Source organism: Amblyraja radiata, chromosome 22 (assembly GCF_010909765.2).
Source record: "Amblyraja radiata isolate CabotCenter1 chromosome 22, sAmbRad1.1.pri, whole genome shotgun sequence".
Taxonomy (NCBI): domain Eukaryota; kingdom Metazoa; phylum Chordata; class Chondrichthyes; order Rajiformes; family Rajidae; genus Amblyraja; species Amblyraja radiata.
Genome location: NC_045977.1, coordinates 26,983,183 through 27,004,427, shown reverse-complemented (window position 1 = coordinate 27,004,427; position 21,245 = coordinate 26,983,183). Strand labels below are relative to the sequence as shown.

The following is a 21,245-nucleotide window of genomic DNA, read 5'->3' as shown; positions in this document are numbered from 1 at the left end:
TAATTTGGGGTCCCAACACATGTATTCAATGCCTTGACCAACAAAGGTGAGCACGCAGTACACTTTCTTCACCACTTTGTCTACCTGTGTCATCACTTTCAGGGAACTGTGTACTTGTACCAAGGTCACTCTGTTCTACACTCTTCAGGACCCTGTTATTTATTATGTCCTGCCCTGGTTTGAGTTTCCAAAAATGAATGACTATGCACTTGTTCAAGCTAAATTTCATTTCATTCCTTGGCTCACATTTCCAGTTGATCTAGATCCTGCTGTGCCCTCAGTCAACCTTCAATGTGTGCCCTACCACCAACTTTGATGTCATCTGCTAACTTACTACTCATGCCACCTACATTCTCATCCAAATCGTCAATATACACGGCAAACAGCCAAACCGCCAGTTCCGATTGCTGTGACAAACCACTTTTTGCTACCCTCTTATCCGAAAATTCAGCCACTTGCCTAGTCTTGTTTCCTCATAAGAGGGCAGGTGTTGCTGCCTCTCTGCATAACTGCTTGAGAAAACTTTCCTGGAAACATTTTACAAATTCTGCTCAATCCAATTTCCTTAGCGCTAGGGTGTTATATCCATTACTGGTCTCCCCATTTCAGAAAGCATGGTAATACATTGGAAGCAGTTCAGAGACATTTATTAGGTTATACCTGAAATGGGCAGATTTTCTTACAAGAAAATGTTGGACAGGGTGTGCTTGTATCCAAAGGAGTTTCAATAAATGAAAGCTGAATTGATTGAAACATGCAAGATCCAGCGTTCTGACGAAAGGTCAGTTCAAACAAATGGTTTATTGACCTGAAACTCTAATCGTATCTCCACAGATGTTGCAGAGTAATCCCAGCATTTTGTGTTTGTGTTAGATCCTAAGGGGGGGGGGAAAGAAAGTGAGTCACGTGAAAAATCAGAGAGGCTCTTCAGTCGTTGAAACTCTTCCTCAAAGGGAACTAGAAACAGAGACTAAAAGAAAATGAAGGCAGAGGAAGATAGATTCTAGATGAGCAAGAGGGTGAAAGGTCACTGCTACAAAGCAGGAATGCAGGTTGAGATTATAAACAGATCAGCCTTCATTTTAATGAATGGCAGAAGCAGTTGGAGGAACTAAGTGGTCTTCTTATTCCTAACGTATGTTTGCAGAAGAATAAACTGAAGCATTGAACCCAGCGAGGTACAGAAACGGAGCAATTTGGCCCTTTCCTAATTATGAAGAAAGGTCTCGACCTGAAATGCTTCCTGCCCATTAAGGGCCTGTCCCACTTGGGCGTCATTTGCGTGTCATCATTTATGCGTCACGACGCACGCGTTGTGCCGCGCACGCGATGCGTGCATGGTGCACATTACGCAAGCATGGTGCGTGGTGATGTAGGCAGTGACGCACAGTGACGCGCGCGGCACCCCAGGATTTTGGTATGTACAAAATCTTCGCTAGCCAAAAATGACACCCATGTGCGACAGGCCCTTAAACCTCCAAAGATGCTGCCTGACTCGCTGAGTTCCCCCAGCAGTGTGCTTTTCACCAGTATTCATTTCACAAGTACTTCGGTACATGTGACAATAAACTAAACTAGAGCAGGTAATGCAAAAGAGAATGGAAACCGTGCAGAATATAATGTTACAGCGATGTAGAAAGTAAAGATAAAAAAATTAAGGGCCTCTACGAGGTAGATTGTGAGATCAGAATACATACTTTGTTTACGAGGTCAGTTCAAGAGTCTGATATCAGTGAGGAAGATGCTGTTAAATCATCGATTAATTCAAAGGGCTCAAGGGCACATCAGATGCCAGCAGTCAGGAGAGGTCAAATGGATAGCGTGTAATTAGTTGTTCCACGTGCCAACACCCTGACAACCACAGTAAAGTAAAAGACCGTCTCTGTGGCTCTTAATCCCCTCCACACGTCGGTTGGTTAAATGTTTAAGAAGGAACTGCAGATGCTGGAAAATCATAGGTTGTAAATCAAAAATGCTGGAGAAACTCAGCGGGTGAGGCAGCATCTATGGAGTGAAGGAAATAGGCAGCATTTCGGGTCGAAACCCTTCTTCAGACCAAAGTCGGTTGGTTAAATGGTTGGTTGAAACTTGATCAACACAACAGACCTCTCCCAGGTGAAGAACTAAATAGGTTGGGCCCAACCAGATTTATGGATCCCAGAATAAATGTTAACTGGAATCCACTTCGATTAATTACAGTAAAACTGTGCAATTTGTACTTTAATTACCTTTTTATCATCTTCTAGTTATATGGGAGTGAATCCCAGAAATGGCGAGATAGGAGTTATTACTGTAGATTATTAAGTAGTTTCTATGCAACTCTAGGTGCATATTTCAGCAGCATCAGCAATGATTACAACAGAAGGTACACAAAATTGCTGTAGAAACTCAGCGGATGCAGCAGCATCTATGGAGCGAAGGAAATAGGCGACGTTTCGGGCCGAAACCCTTCTTCAGACTGATGGGGGGTGGGGGGGATAAGGAAGGAAAAGGGGAGGAGGAGGAGCCCGAGGGCGGGCGGATGGGAGGGTGGGAGGAGACAGCTAGAGGGTTAAGGAAGGGGCGGAGACAGCAAGGGCTAGCAAAATTGGGAGAATTCAATGTTAATGCCATCCGGACGCAAGGTCCCCAGACGGAATACGAGGTGCTGTTCCTCCAATTTCCGCTGTTGCTCACTCTGGCAATGGAGGAGACCCAGGACAGAGAGGTCGGATTGGGAATGGGAGGGGGAGTTGAAGTGCTGAGCCACCGGGAGTTCAGGTAGGTTATTGCGGACTGAGCGGAGGTGTTCGGCGAAACGATCGCCCAACCTCCGCTTAGTCTCGCCGATGTAAATCAGCTGACATCTAGAGCAGCAGATGCAGTAGATGAGGTTGGAGGAGATACAGGTGAACCTTTGTCGCACCTGGAACGACTGCTTGGGTCCTTGAATGGAGTCGAGGGAGGAGGTGAAGGGACAGGTGTTGCATTTCTTGTGGTTGCAACGGAAAGTGCCCGGGGAGGGGGTGGTGCGGGAGGGAAGGGAAGAATTGACGAGGGAGTTGCGGAGGGAGCGGTCTTTGCGGAAGGCAGACATGGGGGGAGATGGGAAGATGTGGCGAGTGGTGGGGTCACGTTGGAGGTGGTGGAAATGGCGGAGGATTATGTGTTGTATTTGCCGGCTGGTGGGGTGAAAGGTGAGGACCAGAGGGACCCTGCCCTTGTTGCGAGTGCGGGGATGGGGAGAGAGAGAGCAGTGTTACGGGGTATGGATGAGACCCTGGTGTGAGCTTCATCTATGGTGGCGGAGGGGAATCCCCGTTCCCTGAAGAACGAGGACATTTCCGATGCCCTGGTATGGAATGTCTCATCCTGGGAACAGATGCGGCGTAGGCGGAGGAATTGGGAGTAGGGGATGAAGTCTTTACAGGGGGCAGGGTGGGAAGACGTGTAGTCCAGATAGCCATGTGAGTCAGTGGGTTTGTAATGTATGTCGGTCAGGAGTCTGTCCCCTGCGATGGAGATGGTGAGGTCAAGGAATGGTAGGGAAGTGTCGGAAATGGTCCAGGTGTATTGGAGTGCCGGATGGAAGTTGGTGGTGAAGTGGATGAAGTCAGTCAGTTGTGTGTAGGTGCAGGAGGTGGCCCCAAATCAGTCGTCAATGTAAAGGAGATAGAGGTCAGGGATGGGGCCCTGGTACGTATTGAACAAGGATTGTTCAACGTACCCGACAAAGAGGCAGGCGTAGCTGGGGCCCATGCGTGTGCCCATAGCTACGCCTTGTGTTTGGAGGAAATGGGAGGAGTCAAATGTAAAGTTGTTGAGGGTGAGGACCAACTCCGCTAAGCGGAGGAGAGTGTCAGTGGCTGGGTATAGGTTGCTCAGATTACAACAGAGCTGGATGGGCTCTGCCCAGAATTTGTATACAGCCGTGAGAACTACTTTCACAATAGCAGCTTTAATCACTATTAAGTATCTAGTTAACTCAGCTCTCCTTCCTGAAGGGCACCACAGTGAATCACTAATACCTCTCTTTAATGGACTTGCTTGATTGGTCAATGTTTATGTTATTATATGGTCATCTCACTAATTAACACTCTCACCCAAGTCAGACTCACTAAAATTTGAGCAGATTAAGGCTGATACCTCAGTGGGGTGTCACCTTTTCAGATGACATACTATAAACAAGGTCTAATCTGCTTTTAAAGGTGGATATTAAAGTTTTCTGGCCAAACTATCACAGAAAGAACCGTTTATTTTACATACAAACAGAATATTGGAAATACTCAGAAGTCAGGCCGCATCCGTAACTAGAGAATCGGAGCTAAGTTTCAGGTCAAAGACCTTTCTCTTTGCTCGAGTTAAATGTAGATGCAATGGATATCAAGAAGTCAAAGAAAAAGTGGAAATCATTGTGAAGGTTAGGAAAGACAAGATCATTCCCAGACAGAATACAGCACAACTACAGATCTGACAAACCGTGCAACAGGTTTGACACCAATTTTCATAAATTACGCAAGATGAAAAATGGTCAGATGAGGACTGAAGCCACTATGAATCAACAATGAAACAAGGTTCTATTCAATGGGGTCAGAGTTATCACACAAAGCATACAGAGCATACAAAGGATAAAAGTTCGGAGGGCTCTGCAATGAGAAAGATGAAAAGTTGTGTTTATTAGTTTGTAGTTGATTAGTCCTGAAGATCTGTCAAGTTGGAACGCGAAATCACCATACACAACTTTTTAAAGAGTTGGAATTGGATAACAATATATTTGGCCAAAGCATACATGTTCATTGCAGGGACAATGGACATTTGAAGAAGGGTCACAAGTCAAAACCTCAGCCATTCCTTCTCTCCAGAGATGCTGCCTGTCCCGCTGAGTTACTCCAGCATTTTGTGTCATACCTTTGATTTAAACCAGCATCTGCAGTTCTTTCCTACACATAATGGACATCTTAACCTGTATGTACAGTGAATTGAAACCAACAGAAGTTTTGGGTCCAGTTTTAAATCTGTGGACTAGCAATCAATTGAGATCCACTTTCATTCATCATGATTAAGTAGGGGATATAGTCTCGCATAACAGTGCTCAATTGTGTTCATTTCTCTCTGAGCACTTTATAAAACAAATAGTTCTACGCACACACTTTTTCCCCCCCATATCAAAAGGCACTGAAGAAACAGATATAGCAAGGAGATATTGATTAGCAAGCTGTTGCTAAACTACAGGACAATGCTACATTCCACAGAAGGTTATACAGCTGAACTGCTAATTGTGTGGAAGACTCAACACATTTGATCTTAGTTCAGCCAACTCTTGAGGAGAGAGTGAAAGAGAGCCAATCAAACAACAGATTAGAGGCATGGAGTGAGAACAATTTGAACAATTTGTGCGAGAAGGACTGCAGATGCTGGTTTAAACTGAAGAGAGACAAAAAGCTGGAGTAACTGCTGAGTAACTTAAACAATTTATTGGAGTCTGTGTGTAAACAACTAAAAAAATCTGACATTTGGAAGTAGGATGTTGGAGTGATTTCAGAAGAGTTGTACCTCGTAAAAATAGGAAACAGAATTAGAAGAGCACACACAAATCATTCACTTCCTGTGTGAAATCTACAAGAGAACAAAGGAACATGCAATTCCTTGTTCCCGAAGATGATTGACTGGAAACTCCGGAAGATGTGGCACATGTGCAATTTATGAACACACGCAGTTGGAAAGTATGGAATAAACAAAATGCCTAATTTTAGCAGTTCTGGGATCTCTTAATGGATCATTATTATCCTTGACCCAATAACAGTAAGAACAAAAACGACAAAAACATTATAATGGTTTGCAGCATTAGATGTGCCCTGGTGTCTATTGGAATTCCGAGCAAACGGGGAACATTTGATACGTTTTCAATGCAGCTTTGAGTGATTAAACACAAATAAATGATTTTCAGTGGCAGAACAGTCATTAACCAGCTGATGCAGTTAAAAATAAAGTAGGTTGGGGGAGACAAAGAGATTATTTTGAAGATAGACACAAAAAGCTGGAGTAACTCAGCAGGACAGGCAGCATCTCTGGAGAGAAGGAATGGGTGACGTTTCGGGTCAAGACAGAAAGTCATGGGAAAGGGAAACTAGAGATATAGAAGATGATGAAAAGAGATAAAGAACAATGAATGAAAGATGCAAAAAAATAACAATGATAAAGGAAACAGGCCATTGTTAGCGGTTTATTGGGTGAAAATGAGAAGCTGGTGTGACTTGGGTGGGGGAGGGATAGAAAGAGAGGAAATGCCGGGGTTACTTGAAGTTAGAGAAATCAATATTCATACCACTGGGCTGTAAGCTGCTGAAGCAAAATATGAGATGCTGTTCCTCCAATTTGCGTTTAGCCTCACTCTGACAATGGAGGAGACCAAGGACAGAAAGGTCTGTGTGGGAATGGGAAGGAGAATTAAAGTGTTTAGCAACCCGGGAGATCAGGTAAGTTCATGTGGACTGAGCGAAGATGTTCAGCGAAACGATCGCCCAATCTGCGTTTGGTCTCACCGATGTATACAAGTCCACATCTTGAACAATGGATACAGTAGATAGTGTTGGAGGAGGTGCAAGTGAACCTCTGCCTAACCTAAAAGGACTGTCGGGGTCCCTGGACAGAGTCGAGGGAGGAGATATAGATAGGGAGAGGTGTTGCATCTTCTGCAGTTGCAGGGGAAGGTACCTGGGGAGGGGGTGGTTAGGGATGAGTTAACCAGGAAGTTGAGTTTCCCTTATCCCTAACCAGTCTGAAGAAGGGTATCGACCTGAAACGTCACTCATTTCTTCTCTCCAGAGATGCTGCCTGTCCCACTAAGTTACTCCAGGTACCCGAGAAATAATGATTGGAAGACATATTGATCAGGTGAGATGATGATGTGGGGAAAGATGTAGTAGCACAAGGGGATACTCTTGCTTAAACACTGATATGAACCAGCTGGGCTGATTGATGTGTGGCAGTACTATAATTTCAGTGTAATTCAATGCAAAGGAAACCTCAAACTCACCTGATGAAATGTCACAATCAGTGCTGCCCAAACACAAATCCCGGAGATCGCTTGTGCATTTGGAGTCTGCAAGAAAATTCTTTGCTCATGTTCACTGAAATTGTCAGCAGCTATCTTCTGCCACATGCTCGCAGCTCCAGATTTGTTTACATTCACAAATGTGGGTGACTCGGCTGTTGTCACTCCTGTTGTGACAGGGTTTCCGCTGCTGTTCATCTGCACACAAAGAAGAAAGCAAAGTCAGCTTTACACCAAACATTTAAACGTCCTTTTCATCAGAGAAACGTGGTATAAAAATGCAATTTATAATGTACTAAAACATCCAAAGGTGCCTCAAAAGGAGGCTTATTAAACAGGATTTGGCACTGTGTCACTCAAAGACCTCAGGGAATTGGTCAAGGAAATAGATAAGGTTTCCCCTAAATAAGGAAGAGAGGAGAGGTTAATGGAGGGAATTTAAGGCTGCGAGTGCTACTCAAACTGTGGGGTGCTATATCAACTAATGAGTTGAAATTGTGCAACTCAGTGGGGAGCTGGATTCAGTCCTGACATTGGGCACTACTGTATCTGCCCGCAGAAGACTTCATGAACAGAAATACTGAGGCTACTCTGCAAGATGCAAAAATATGATGGCCGGGATATATTTTGCCAAGAAGTACTTAAAAGAGCAACCACAGTTCTGGAAAAAGGTCTTGTGGGCAGATGAGACGAAGATTAATTGATATAAGAGTGATGGCAAGAGCAAAGTATAGAGGAGAGAAGGAACTGCCCAAGATCCAAAGCATATCACCTCATCTGTAAAACACAGTCGCCAGGGTGTTGTGCCCTGGGCATGTATGGCTGCTGAAGGTACTGGCTCACTTATCTTCAAGTCAAGTCAAGTTTATTTGTCACATACACATACGAGATGTGCAGTGAAATGAAAGTGGCAATGCTCGCGGACTTTTGTGCAAAAGACAAACAACCAAACACCCAAACAAACTATAAACACAATCATAACACACATATTATTTTACATAATAAATAATGGAAGGAAAAACGTTCAGTAGAGTTAGTCCCTGGTGAGACAGGCGTTTACAGTCCGAATGGCCTCTGGGAAGAAACTCCTTCTCAACCTCTCCGTTCTCACCGCATGGCAACGGAGGCGTTTGCCTGACCGTAGCAGCTGGAACAGTCCGTTGCAGGGGTGGAAGGGGTCTCTCATGATATTGTTGGCTCTGGAGTTGCACCTCCTGATGTATAGTTCCTGCAGGGGGGCAAGTGAAGTTCCCATAGAGCGTTTGGCCGAACGCACTACTCTCTGCAGAGCCTTCTTGTCCTTGGCAGAGCAATTCCCAAACCAGATGGTAATGTTCCCGGACAAGATGCTTTCCACCGCCGCTGCGTAGAAGCACTGGAGGATCCTCGGAGACACTCTGAATTTCCTCAATTGCCTGAGGTGGTAAAGGCGCTGCCTTGCCTTACTCACGAGTGCTGAGGCGGGTGATGCCCATGTCATATCCTCGGAGATGTGGACTCCCAGATATTTAAAACAGTTCACCCTATCCACAGGATCCCCATTTATCCTCAATGGAGTGTACGTCCTCGGATGATGTGCCCTCCTAAAGTCCATGATCAGCTCCTTCGTTTTTTTGATGTTCAAGAGGAGGCTGTTATCCTGGCACCAGAGTGCTAGACCAGCCACCTCCTCCCGGTAGGCCTTCTCGTCGTTGTCTGAGATCAGGCCCACCACCAGTGTCATCAGCAAACTTAATTAATGAGTTGGAGCTGAACCTAGCCACACAGTCATGTGTGTACAGGGAGTACAATAGGGGGCTGAGGACGCAACCCTGGGGCGATCCTGTGCTCAGGGTGAGGGACTTCGATGTATTCCCTCCCATCTTGACTACCTGGGGCCTGGCGGTGAGAAAGTCCAGGACCCAGGCACACAGGGAGGTGTTGAGCCCCAATTCCATTAGCTTCCTGGCCAGTCTGGTGGGGACTATCGTGTTGAAGGCTGAACTGTAGTCGATAAACAGCATCCTCACGTAGCCCCCCTTCTGGCTGTCCAGATGGGAGAGAGCGGTGTGCAAGACCTGGGAGACCGCATCGTCCGTGGATCTGTTCGGACGGTATGCGAACTGCAACGGATCCATGTTCCGAGGGAGGAAGGCGCAGATGTGTTTCTTCACCAGCCTCTCAAAGCATTTCTTGACTACCGAGGTAAGGGCCACCGGACGGTAGTCATTCAGACAGGCTGGGGAGACATTTTTTGGTACCGGTACAATGATGGATTTTTTGAAGCAGGCAGGGACCACGGACTTGTCCAGGGAGAGGTTGAATAATGTAGTGAGCACTGGAGCTAGCTGCGTAGCCTGCAGCTTTTCTCGTGTTCACCCATGTCAGAGCCCTCCTCACATCGTGCTCGGACAGCGAGAATGTGTGCACATTCCTCCCTTCAGCTTCGGTAGCCAGCCCGCTGGCGGTATTGTCGATAGTCGGCAGACCTGGAGTGGTGTTGCCCCCTCTCGAAACGAGCGTAAAAGGAGTTCAGGTCATCAGCTAGGGAGGTGCCGGCACTTGCGGATGAGGGTGGGGTGCTCCGGTAGTTGGTTACAATCCGTAGCCCCTGCCACAGGCTTCTGGTGTCCTGCTGCTCCATCTGTAACTCCATCTTGTCTCTGTACCTACTCTTTGCGTCCTTCACCGCCCTTCGCAGTCGGTAGGACTCCGCCTTGTAGACGTCCATGTTTCCTGATGCCAGGCCCGAGTTGTAGGCAGCAGTGCGAGCATTCAGGGCCACACGAACAGACCTGTCTACCCAGGGTTTTTGGTTCGGAAAGGTGCTTACCCTTACCGTGGGGACGATGTTGTCGGTTACTGTTGCGATGAAGTCCGTGACTGCTTCCGCGAACTCACTGACGTCACTGGAACTTGCTTCGAACATATTCCAGTCAACATCACTCAGTGCATCTTGCAGCATGGCCTCTGACTGGTCGGACCACCGCTTTACGTCCCTCGTCTCTACCGCTTCCCGAACTATCCTCTGTTTATACATCTTGATTGATGATACAACTGCTGATGGTAGTAGCATAATGAATTCTGAAGTGTATAGACACATCCTATCTGCTCAAGTTCAAATGCCTCAAAACTCATTGGCCGACGGTTCATTCTACAGAAAGACAATGATCCCAAGCATACTGGTAAAGCAACAAGAGTTTTTCAAAGCTAAAAAATGGCAATTCTTGAGTGGCCAAGTCAATCACCCGCTCTGAACCCAATTGAGCATGCCTTTTATATGCCGAAGTGAAAACTGAAGGGGACTAGCCTTCAAAACAAGCATGTTAAAGATGACTGCAATACAGGCCTGGCAGAGCATCACCAGAGAAGACACCCAGCAACTGGTGATGTCCATGAATCGCAAACTTCAAGCAGTCTTCGCATGCAAAGGATATGCAACAAAATACTAAACATAACTACTTTCATTTACATGACATTGCTGTGTCCCAAACATTATGGTGCCCTGAAATGGGGGAACCATGTATAAACACTGTTGTAATTTCTACATGGTGAAACCAAAATGTACAAAAATGGCACTGCAACATTCTGAGATTCTACATGGGATTTTGGGTGCAGTCTGACTTTGGTGGTGCAGTCTGCTCCACCATTGCAACTGGAAACAAAATATTAAATAAAGATCTTGCAAAAGATTCTTGCACATTAGAATACAAATTCAAAAATGCAAGTGGTTTGAAAACATTTCATGAATTAAAAATGAGATTGCAACATTTGTATTGCTGCCTTATTTTCCATTAACCAAGCACGTTTGCCCGGTTCAGTTAACATACATGATGAATCATTAATGTAATCACGGCACATTAATGGAGCAATCTGAAGCTTCCACAGTTCGGGTGTGTGCATTGATGACTGCAGTGTGCTGGTTTCACGTTATGGTGAATCACAGGGTCATAAGGTTTTCACCGATTCTACAGGGGGAGTTGGTAAGCTGTCAGACAAACCTACCTTTGATAGTAAATCTCATTTCATGAAGCCGATATCTCTTTTCCAGTTTGCCCTTCCAGAACTCAGTATACTTTGTACTCTTTAAATCAACCATCTTCTGCTTGTGTTTCACTCATGCAGCATCAATTTCATTGCATCCATGTTCTCAAACCACAATAGTGGAGCGACACTTGGGTCTAATCCTGCTGGGAATGTCCACAAGATTACTGAACTTCATTTGAGGGGAAGCAAGGCCATGGTTTCTTTTAACAAGCTCTGCTCCATGAGTATTAATGCTTGCACATCAATGGGCACAAATGTGGTGGGCATGTGGAGAAATTTCACAATAAATTACTACGGAATGGAGAGCAAGTTAAGACAGGAGGATGTCTGCAAGAGTTTATTCTTGTAGAGTAATTTTCCTCTTAAATATCCAGCATTTGGTATATTTTCCTTTTGTGGAAATATTAAGTGTCCTTTGGTTGTAGCTTGCTCACAAGCATTGTGACAGAATCAAATACTTCAAGTTTCAAGTTTGATACAAGGATACGATGAGGTAAAGGTATAATGAGAAACCTTGCCTGCAACAGCATTACAGGCACATAGAATCAGGATCATGCACAAAATAAATTAGACATAAATTACATAAAATTCTAAAAGACTTTGAAAACAATGTGCAAAAATATAATTAGAAAAGAAAAAAGTAAGTCCAAGGTAGAGCAAGAGGTGGACCGTAATGTTAATTGTCGAGGTGGGATTAGGATTAATTCAAGATCCCGATAGTTGGAGGAATGTTGCTATCCAGAAGCTGGTGGTGTGAGACTTCAAGCTTCTGCATATCCTGCCTGACGGTAGCAGTGAGAAGTGGACATGGCCCAGATGGTGGGGATCCTCGAGGATAGATGCTGCCTTCTTGAGGCAGTGCCTCATTTAGATGCTTTCAATGGAGAGGAGGACTGTGCCCATGGTGGACTAAGCTGAATCCACCACTTTCTGAAGCCTCTTGCCTTCCTGTGCATTGGAATTGCCATAAATAAATTGTTTGAGTACTCAGAGGCATACCAAACCTCTTTAATCTTCTAAGAAAGTAGAAGTGCTTACAATCCTTCTTAGTGTTTGCATCTATATGCTGAGCCCAGAACAGGTCATCAGTGAAGTTAAAATCCTGGTATATGAAGCTGCTCTCTCTCCACCACCGACAAAAACTGGCATGTGGTGTTGACTTCCCCTAACTGAAGGCAACAATCTGGTCCTTGTCTTGTTGATGTTAAACTAGAGGGGTTTTTTTGTGGCACCACTCAACCAGGTGTTTTATCTCCTGCACAGGCAGTTTAGCCAACTATAGTGGTGTCATTAACAAATGGATTAGAAACATAGAAAATAGGTGCAGGAGTAGGCCATTCGGCCCTTCGAGCCTGCACCGCCATTCGATATGATCATGGCTGATCATCCAACTCAGTATCCCATCCCTGCCTTCTCTCCATACCCCCTGATCCCTTTAGCCACAAGGGCCACATCTAACTCCCTCTTAAATATAGCCAATGAACTGGCCTCAACTACCTTCTGTGGCAGAGAATTCCACAGATTCACCACTCTCTGTGTAAAAAATGATTTTCTCATCTCGGTCCTAAAAGACTTCCCTCTTATCCTTAAACTGTGACCCCTAGTTCTGGACTTCCCCAACATTGGGAATAATCTTCCTGCATCTAGCCTGTGCAACCCAATTGATGGGATTGAAGCTGTGCTTAGCCACTCATCAGAGGTACAAAGAGAGTACAGCAGAGGGCTAAGCACACAGCCTTGAGCTGCACCTGTATTCATGGACAAAGAAATGGAGATGCAGTCGCCGATCTGCACTTCAAGGTTTGCTGATGAAGAAATCAACAAACCAGTTGCAAAGCAAGGTAAAGGGCCCTTGGGTTTTGGAGCATGGTGATGATTAATGGGGATGATAGTGTTAAATACCAAGCTGTAGTTTGAAGAAAAGCAGTCAGACATACGTGTTCCTACCACCCAGGTGTTCCACAGTAGAGTGGAGGGTCAGTGAGATCATGAGCATCAGCTGTTGACCTGTTGTGGTGATCGGTAAATTGAAGCAGATCCAGGCTATTACTGAGGCATGAGGTAATTTGCGCCACAACCAACTCTTGAAGAAATTCATTATGATGCTACCGGACTGCCATCTTTAAGGCAAGTCACCGTGATCTTTTTGGGCACTGGTATGATTGGTGCCCTTTGGAAGGAGGATATGGGAACCTCAGAAGCTAAAGGTTAAAGATGTCCTTCAACACTCCTGCCAATTTTCAGTTTCAACATTCGAATTTCAACACTTCAAATATCAAAGCACAAAGAGAGCCAGATAGATGATAACTATCTGATTTTTTTTTTTGCCAATCAAGAACTGAAATAAGTCCAGGCAGTGTTAATTCAAAATAAGAAGATAGTGCATGCAGTTGCTCTTTAACATTATGAGTGGTTTGCATTTGCTTACTGCTCCATTGCTGATCACAAGGGGTAGGAACCATCCATTCGACTGGGCTCAGTCAAAAAGGGATCTCAGACATTAACTATCTGAGATGTTCCAAAACATCCAAAGGGCCTGCTTCCATGCTGAATCTTTCAATTTAGATAATATACCTACTTTTTGGCTAAAATTCGCAATTATACACTTTTGCACATCGTTCTAATTTTGCCAGATCTTTGCACACTTACACAACCTACCAATATCCATTTGTCCACTTCACAATACTTTCTTACCAATCAATGTGGCACACCACACAAAAAGAGATGCAATTTTGCATGCTTTTCCTGATAGTCAATCTACTATCCCAGTCAACATGTTATCCTCTACGCCAGTTATTATTTGTCAAAATAACCATTGATATTAAACTAACTGAATGGTTACACCCATTAGTTCCTCTTTACCTCAGCTTGTTTTTGAAGAACTCCATAAAATTGATAAAATACCTCCCTTTACAAAACCATATTTTAACCCAATAATGCTAATATCTTTAATAGTAGCTTCGAATGTTTCAACTGCAACAATTGGTAAACTAACTGGCATGTGATTACTTGTTTTCTCTCTTCCTCCCTTTTTGAATTGATGTTATTTTTCTTTTTTTTTCCAGTCTAATGGCTAAGGAGTTTTGGAAAATTAAAACCATTACGCCAACTATCACTCCAGTCACTTATTTTAACATCCTCCAATGAAATACGAGGAGCCAAAGACTTGCCAACCGCAGCTCCAACAATAGCTCAGTTCCACTGCCCTGTTCATGGTTATTTTCCCAAATTTCTCCATTCTTCATAATGGACAGCTTTTTCTCCAAATGTTACTTGGAACTACTGTGAACACATCCTCCCCAAGTTACAAATACTTGGCTTTTCTACACCCCACAGGAGGAAGCATTTGAAAAACTGGTGGGATGAATTTGCCAGCTGCTGTGTGGCATCATCTACTATGTGGAAACACAGTTCACAGCAATATCTTTGCATCTTGTAGAGAAATCCTAATGGACTCGTCCCACTTAGGCGATTTTTCAGTGGACTGCCGGCGACTGTCAAGTTGCCGGCAGTCCCTTGAAAAACCAGCAACTAGAACTGCGACTGTCAGAGTGGAACACACAAACACATCGCTTCCTTCACCGCCCGTTATGCAGGCGGGGATCAGGGCAAGCTGGGGTAGCTGTCTAAAACATTCACACGGTGCAAAGCCAAGGTGATACAGACACACACCGCGATGATTAGGAAGGTTGGCCCTGTAATTAAGACAACTAAGGCACGGTGTATGGTAAGTCCTTTAAAAGAAGGGAGAGGGGGTGGGGGGGGAGGAGTGGAGACAACTTTTCAGAAGCCAGAGATACACGGCTGTGAAGCTCGGCAGACATTTAACATCACCGAACGGTTATCCTTGGTTCTGAATACTGCTTACCTTTTTTCCCCCCCAATGAGCCAATGAAATTCATCAGTCGCACCGGCTACAACCTACGATAATCTTCGACCTCCTGGCAACCCATTAGGACCTCCTGGCAACCCACCTACGGCACGAGAAACCTCGCTACTCTCCATGGCGGCTTCATACTAGTCACCGCTAATTTTTCAACATGTTGAAAAATTTGCGGCGACCATAATGAGGCCGCGACTAGTTCCCAGAATGCGGGAATTCCTCGCGACCATGAAGGCGACTCCCCGGCGACTACCTGTGAACATGTGGCGACTGCATAGTCTCCTGCAGTTGCCTAAAAAGTCACCTAAGTGGGACAGGCCATAATGGTTGCAAGTAATTGCTATGGTTTAAGTTGCTTTTGCCTGGCCTATGTTTTAATTGATATTTGGGTGGTTACATTTCCCACTTGCAAACTGTTCAGTTTACAAACAGTTCTCAAAAACGGACCCCGCGTAACCCGGTGTGGACTAGTACCTGTTTAATTGATCAGCCATCTTCTTATTTTCCTTTCTAAGCAACAGATAAAAGAGTGAAGGTACACAAAATTGCTGGGGAAACTCAGCGGGTGCAGCAGCATCTATGGAGCGAAGGAAATAGGCGACGTTTCGGGCCGAAACCCTTCTTCAGACTGATGGGGGGTGGGGAAAGAAAGAAGGAAAAGGGGAGGAGGAGGAGGAGCCCGAGGGCGGGCGGATGGGAGGGTGGGAGGAGACAGCTAGAGGGTTAAGGAAGGGGAGGAGACAGCACGTATAGTAGCATTCCTCAAGGATTGGTGCTATGGCAACTGCTTCTGTGATGAATATTGGTGACTTAGACTTGAATTCTGATGAAACTACAACCTGAAATTCTATTTGGCTTCAATAGATGCTGTTTGACCTGCTGTGGGTGTCCATCTTTTTTCTGATCTCAACTGATACTTGGGGATGCAAACCATAATTTCTTAATTTTCACATGACACAAAGCTTGGTAATATTGTGAATTGTAAAGAGGAATGCAATAGACTGCAGCCAGATATAAACAAGCTGGTGAAATAAGCAAACAATGCAGTTGAATTTAGTGCACAGAAGTGGGAGTGATACATTCATTTAGAAGATTGAGGAGAGACATCACAGAATAAAGAATACTATTCTAAAATAGGTGTACAAATTATTGAAAATGGCAGGACTAGTTGAGAAACAGTAAATAAGGCAGACACCTATATGTTTTGTCCATGGACTCAAAACTGTAAATAAGGCACACACATCTGTGCTATGTCCATTGACTCAATGTAAAATGAGGTAAGTTATATAAAACACTGATGTGGCTTCAATTGTAGTACAGTCCTCCATGATGAGCAACGATGATAAAGGTGTTTGCTCTATCATCTTTGATTGTGAGTACCACAATCTTAAAGGGCTCTTAAAGATAGCGGAGACAGGGGATATGGGGAGAAGGCAGGAACGGGGTACTGATTGAGGATGATAAGCCATGATCACATTGAATAACGGTGCTGGCTCGAAGTGCCGAATTGCCTACTCCTGCACCTATTGTCACATAATCCAAAGGATAGGAAGGAATGAGAGAATATCCAAAAAAGACCAAAATGGTTCCTGTGACGAGGGACAACAATTGCAAGAATAAATTAGAAAGGTGTGGACAGTTTATTTGAAAGAGAAGGCCGAGGGAATATTTAATTAAAAATATATGAAATTTTCAGGACGGCTGTTGCCTTAGGTTGAGGATTACAGGTATAAAATGAAGACGTTCAAATGACATGAGGATCTTTTTTTGTTTACACAGCTTGTGTCTGGAATCTGAAATGTATTTCCTGTAGATGTGGTGAGGCAGGTCTAATGCGGCCTTCAGAGTAAATATAAGGTGGAGCAAAGCCATGAAGGAAGAGTTTGTCGGTGCAACTGCAGGGTAGCTCCAGTAGAGAGTTAGCATGCACATGGTGGTCTGAATGACTTTATTTTTGTGGCTGTAATTGTTCTACAATCCAATGATGAAAGTCAGCACATTTTAATCATATTTGGTGTGTTGCTTGAATTCATGAATTTGATTCCCAAGCAGGTGTTCTGGGCCAAAACATACACCAAAAAATCTTAACAAACTTGTTTCCAATTCTGCATTTTGCACAACAGAAAATGGACAAATCAATTACTGACATAAAAATATAATCTGCAGGGTACATTGATGTATTTTTTCCTCAAACTAAATTTTCCAATTACTCAACAATATCCAATCAGTCCTCAAAAGGTAATGTTACAAAATATAACTCAAGGCAATGGAGTATCCAACTAAATACAATTTTGATTATTTCAAGACTTCATAAATGAGTCACAATTCTTAACCAGTAAGAATCACCTAACCCAATCATTATTAGTTGTATGAGGTGGTTCTGGTTTCTCAGGGCCTCGGGACATTGTAAAGCACTTTCACAATCAAATGCCTAGTTTTAAGCAAATATCATAGAGCTCTTTTAAGTGTAATGGGGCAAAGCACGAAAAGTGTATTCACTAACAATACTTGATTTCACTGTAGTTATTTTCATGTAGAATTTCAGCATTTATTACAGAACTGTCTCCATCTTGCAGTAGTATTGCATGAAAAGTTAGACTTTGACAACAGCAGGATCTTGGCAAAGTTGTAAATGTTGTTGAGGAGTAGGCACAGATGAACAGGAAGCACTGAGCAATAAATCTCCTTGCCTATCGCACGCGACACCACTTTAAATGACTCAAAACGTTGAAAACCCTTAAATGTGCGAGAGCTGTAAATGTGCGAGGGACTGCTCTCGATTTTGTGCGTGACAATTCTCATTAAATACAAACTGTGGGCGTTTTATCTCTGCAACAAGACTTGGTGTTGTGTCACATTGAAGAGCCAAGAATCACAAGCGTTTTATTGCCATATGTCCCAGATAGAACAATTAAATTCTTACTTGCAGCAGCATAACAGAATATGTAAACATAGTACTCTGAAAACATATAATAAACGAGAAAAAAAAATCAGTGTGTGTATACAGTGCCCTCCATAATGTTTGGGACAAAGACCCATCATTTATTTATTTGCCTCTGTACTCCACAATTTGAGATTTGCAATAGAAAAAAAAAAAATCACATCTGGTTAAAGTGCACATTGTCAGATTTTAATAAAGACCAATTTCTATACGTTTTGGTTTTCCCCATGTAGAAATTACAGGTGTATTTATACATCATCCGTCCGTTGCTCCCCGAGCAACCACAGTTCTGGAAAAAGGTCTTGTGGACAGATGAGACGAAGATTAATTTATATCAGAGTGATGGCAAGAGCAAAGTATAGAGGAGAGAAGGAACTGCCCAAGATCCAAAGCATATCACCTCATCTGTAAAACACAGTCGCCAGGGAGTTGTGTCCTGGGCATGTATGGCTGCTGAAGGTACTGGCTCACTTATCTTCATTGATGATACAACTGCTGATGGTAGTAGCATAATGAATTCTGAAATGTGTAGACACATCCTATCTGCTCAAGCTTAAACAAATGCATCAAAACTCATTGGCCGGCGGTTCATTCTACAGCAAGACAATGATCCCAAACATACTGCTAAAGCAACAAAAGAGTTTTTCAAAGCTAAAAAATGGTCAATTCTTGAGTGGCCATCAACCTGATCTGAATCCAATTGAGCATGCCTTTTATATGCTGGTGAAAACTGAAGGGGACTAACCCCCAAAACGAATATAAGCTATAGATGGCTACAATACAGGCCTGACAGAGCATCACCAGAGAAGACAAGCAGCAACTGGTGATGCCCATGAATCGCAGACTTCAACCAGTCATTGCATGCAAAGGATATGCAACAAAATACTAAACATGACTATTTTCATTTATATGGCATTGCTGTGTCCCAAACACTATGGTGCCCTGAAATGGGGGGGGGGGGGGGGGGGGGGGGGGGGGGGTTATGTACAGCCTGACTCATCTGCAAAGACTGGGCCCTTGTCCACTACCCACCCCCTCCTTGCTGCCCAACATCAATCTGCCCACTTCTCTATCACTAACAGTAGCAATTGAGGAGGTGGAAAAGCTATTCAGGAGGCAGAGAAGCCAGAAATCTCCAGGACCAGACATGTCTCCCCCTCTCTACCCTCAGGTTCTGTGCCAAACAACTGGCACCAGTTTACACAGACATTTTCAATCTTACACTGTCCCTCCCTGCTTCAAAGTCTCCACTATTGTTCCCGTACCCAAAAAGCCAAGGATTACTGGTCTTAATGACTACAGGTCTATAATCATGAAAACCCTTGAAAGACTTGTGCTGGCCCATCTGAAAAATATCATAATCCCCTGCTGGACCCCTTGCAGTTTGCATAACGGGCCAATAGATCAGTGGATGATGCAGTCAACCTAGGCCTGCACTTCATCCTCCAGCACTTAGACTGCCAGGGGACCTATGCAAGGATTTTGTTTGTGGATTTTATCTCTGCATTCAACACCAGTGTGCCAGAGATACTATACTCCAAACTCTCCCCGTTGACTGTGCCTGAACCCCTCTGTCAGTGGATTATCAACTTCCTAACAAGCAGGAAGCAGCATGTGAGGCTGGGAAATCACATCCAGACCCACTGACCCTCAGCATAGGAGCACCGCAAGGCTGTGTACTCTCCCCTCTCCTTTACTCTCTCGACATCAACAACTGCACCTCCACAGACTCCTCTGTCAAGCTTTTAAGAAGGGAATGCAGATGCTGGAAAATCGAAGGCAGACCAACTCCTCTGTCAAGCTTCTCAAGTTTGCAGATGAAACAACTCTGATTGGACTCATCCAGGATGTGGAGAAATCTGCCTACAGGCAGGAAGTGATACAGCTGGCGTCCTGGTGCCATTGTAACAACCTGGAGCTCAATGCTCTTAAGACGGTGGAATTGACTGTAGACGTTAGGAGAGCACCCTCTCCCTTCCCCCCCCCCCCCCCCCCCCCCCCCCCCCCCCCCCCCCCCCCCCCCCCCCCCCACTCACAATCAACAACACCACAGTCACATCTGTGGAGTCATTTAAGTTCCTTGGAACCATCATATCCAGGGACCTTAAATGGGAGGCCACCATCAACTACATAGTCAAAAAGTCCCAACAAAGGATGTTCTTCCTGCAGCAGTTGAGGAAACACAATCTTCCACAGGCTATGATGGTCCAGCTTCATACTGCCATCATAGAGTCTGGCCTCACCTTCTCTATCATGGTCTGGTTTGGCTCAGCCACCAAGCACGACATCCAGAGGCTGCAGCGCATTGTTCGATCAGCCGAGAAGGCTGTAGGCTGCAACCTTCCCCCCCCCCCCCCCCCCCCCCCCCCCCCCCCCCATCATCAATGAACTATACACTGCAAGGGCCAGGAAGCGAGCGGGTAAGATCATCTCTGACCCCTCTCACATTGGCCACAAACTCTTTGAAGCACTTCCCTCTGGAAGGCGACTGTGGACTGTCAAAGCCGCCACAGCCTGACATAAAAACAGCATTTTTCCACAAGCAGTAGCTCTACTCAACAGCCAAAAGTCCGTAGACTCTCCTTTTGCACTGGTATTTTATTTCATTCTTCACATATGTAAATTATGTTTTATTTTTAATTGTCTACTGTATATCATGTTATTACTTGTGAGCAAAGCACCAAGACAAATTCCTTGCACGTATACATACATGGCTAATAAAATTTATTCAATTCTTCAATGTATAAACACTGCTGTAATTTCTACATGGTGAAACAAATGTATAAAAATTGCCTTTATTAAAATCTGACAATGTGCACCTTAACCATGTGTGATTTTTTTCTATTACAAATCTCAAATTGTGGAGTACAGAGGAAAATAAATAAATGATGGGTCTTTGTCCCAAACATTATGGAGGACACTGTATATATAAATATATACATATGCTTCTTCGCTGAATCCTTACACTGGGAAATAAAAGTTACAGGAAACCACCACAAAAGTGTGTGTATATATATATACTAATAAACCCGACGGGAAGCAGGAACCAACCTTTAAACGGGCTCGGTCGCAGATCAGATCAGAGCAGAGTGTGGAAGGCGCTGCTGACAAGTGCTGCTCGTTTCCGCCACATCCTAGTGGCCGAGGTCGAAGGTGGCAATTCCCGGACAGGTGGACACCAACCCTCCAACAGCCTTAGGCACAGAAGTGTACTTTCACTAAGTGTTTCGGGAGTCTCTCGGGCATTAAGCGTGATTTTGTTTTGTGTTTAAAGAGCAGCCGGCGAGCCGGTGGCTGTGACCGTGACCGTCGCCATCTCCAGCGACAGCTCCACCTCACCTGAGGCGCCTGCGCGATGGCGG

General features: G+C 44.5%; 1 protein-coding gene across 1 annotated transcript in view; it reads right to left on the bottom strand.

Annotated features, from left to right (window-relative positions):
• tmem184a (transmembrane protein 184A) overlaps positions 1-21,245 on the bottom strand; it is a 55,446-nt gene extending 34,201 nt beyond the window's left edge. The window contains exons 1-2 of the mRNA XM_033040819.1: positions 20,935-21,245; positions 7,016-7,231 (exon numbers count right to left, since the gene is read on the bottom strand). Of these exons, the coding sequence (XP_032896710.1) occupies positions 7,016-7,231 (216 nt within the window). The 5' untranslated portion in view covers positions 20,935-21,245. The remainder of the gene's footprint in view (positions 1-7,015; positions 7,232-20,934) is intronic.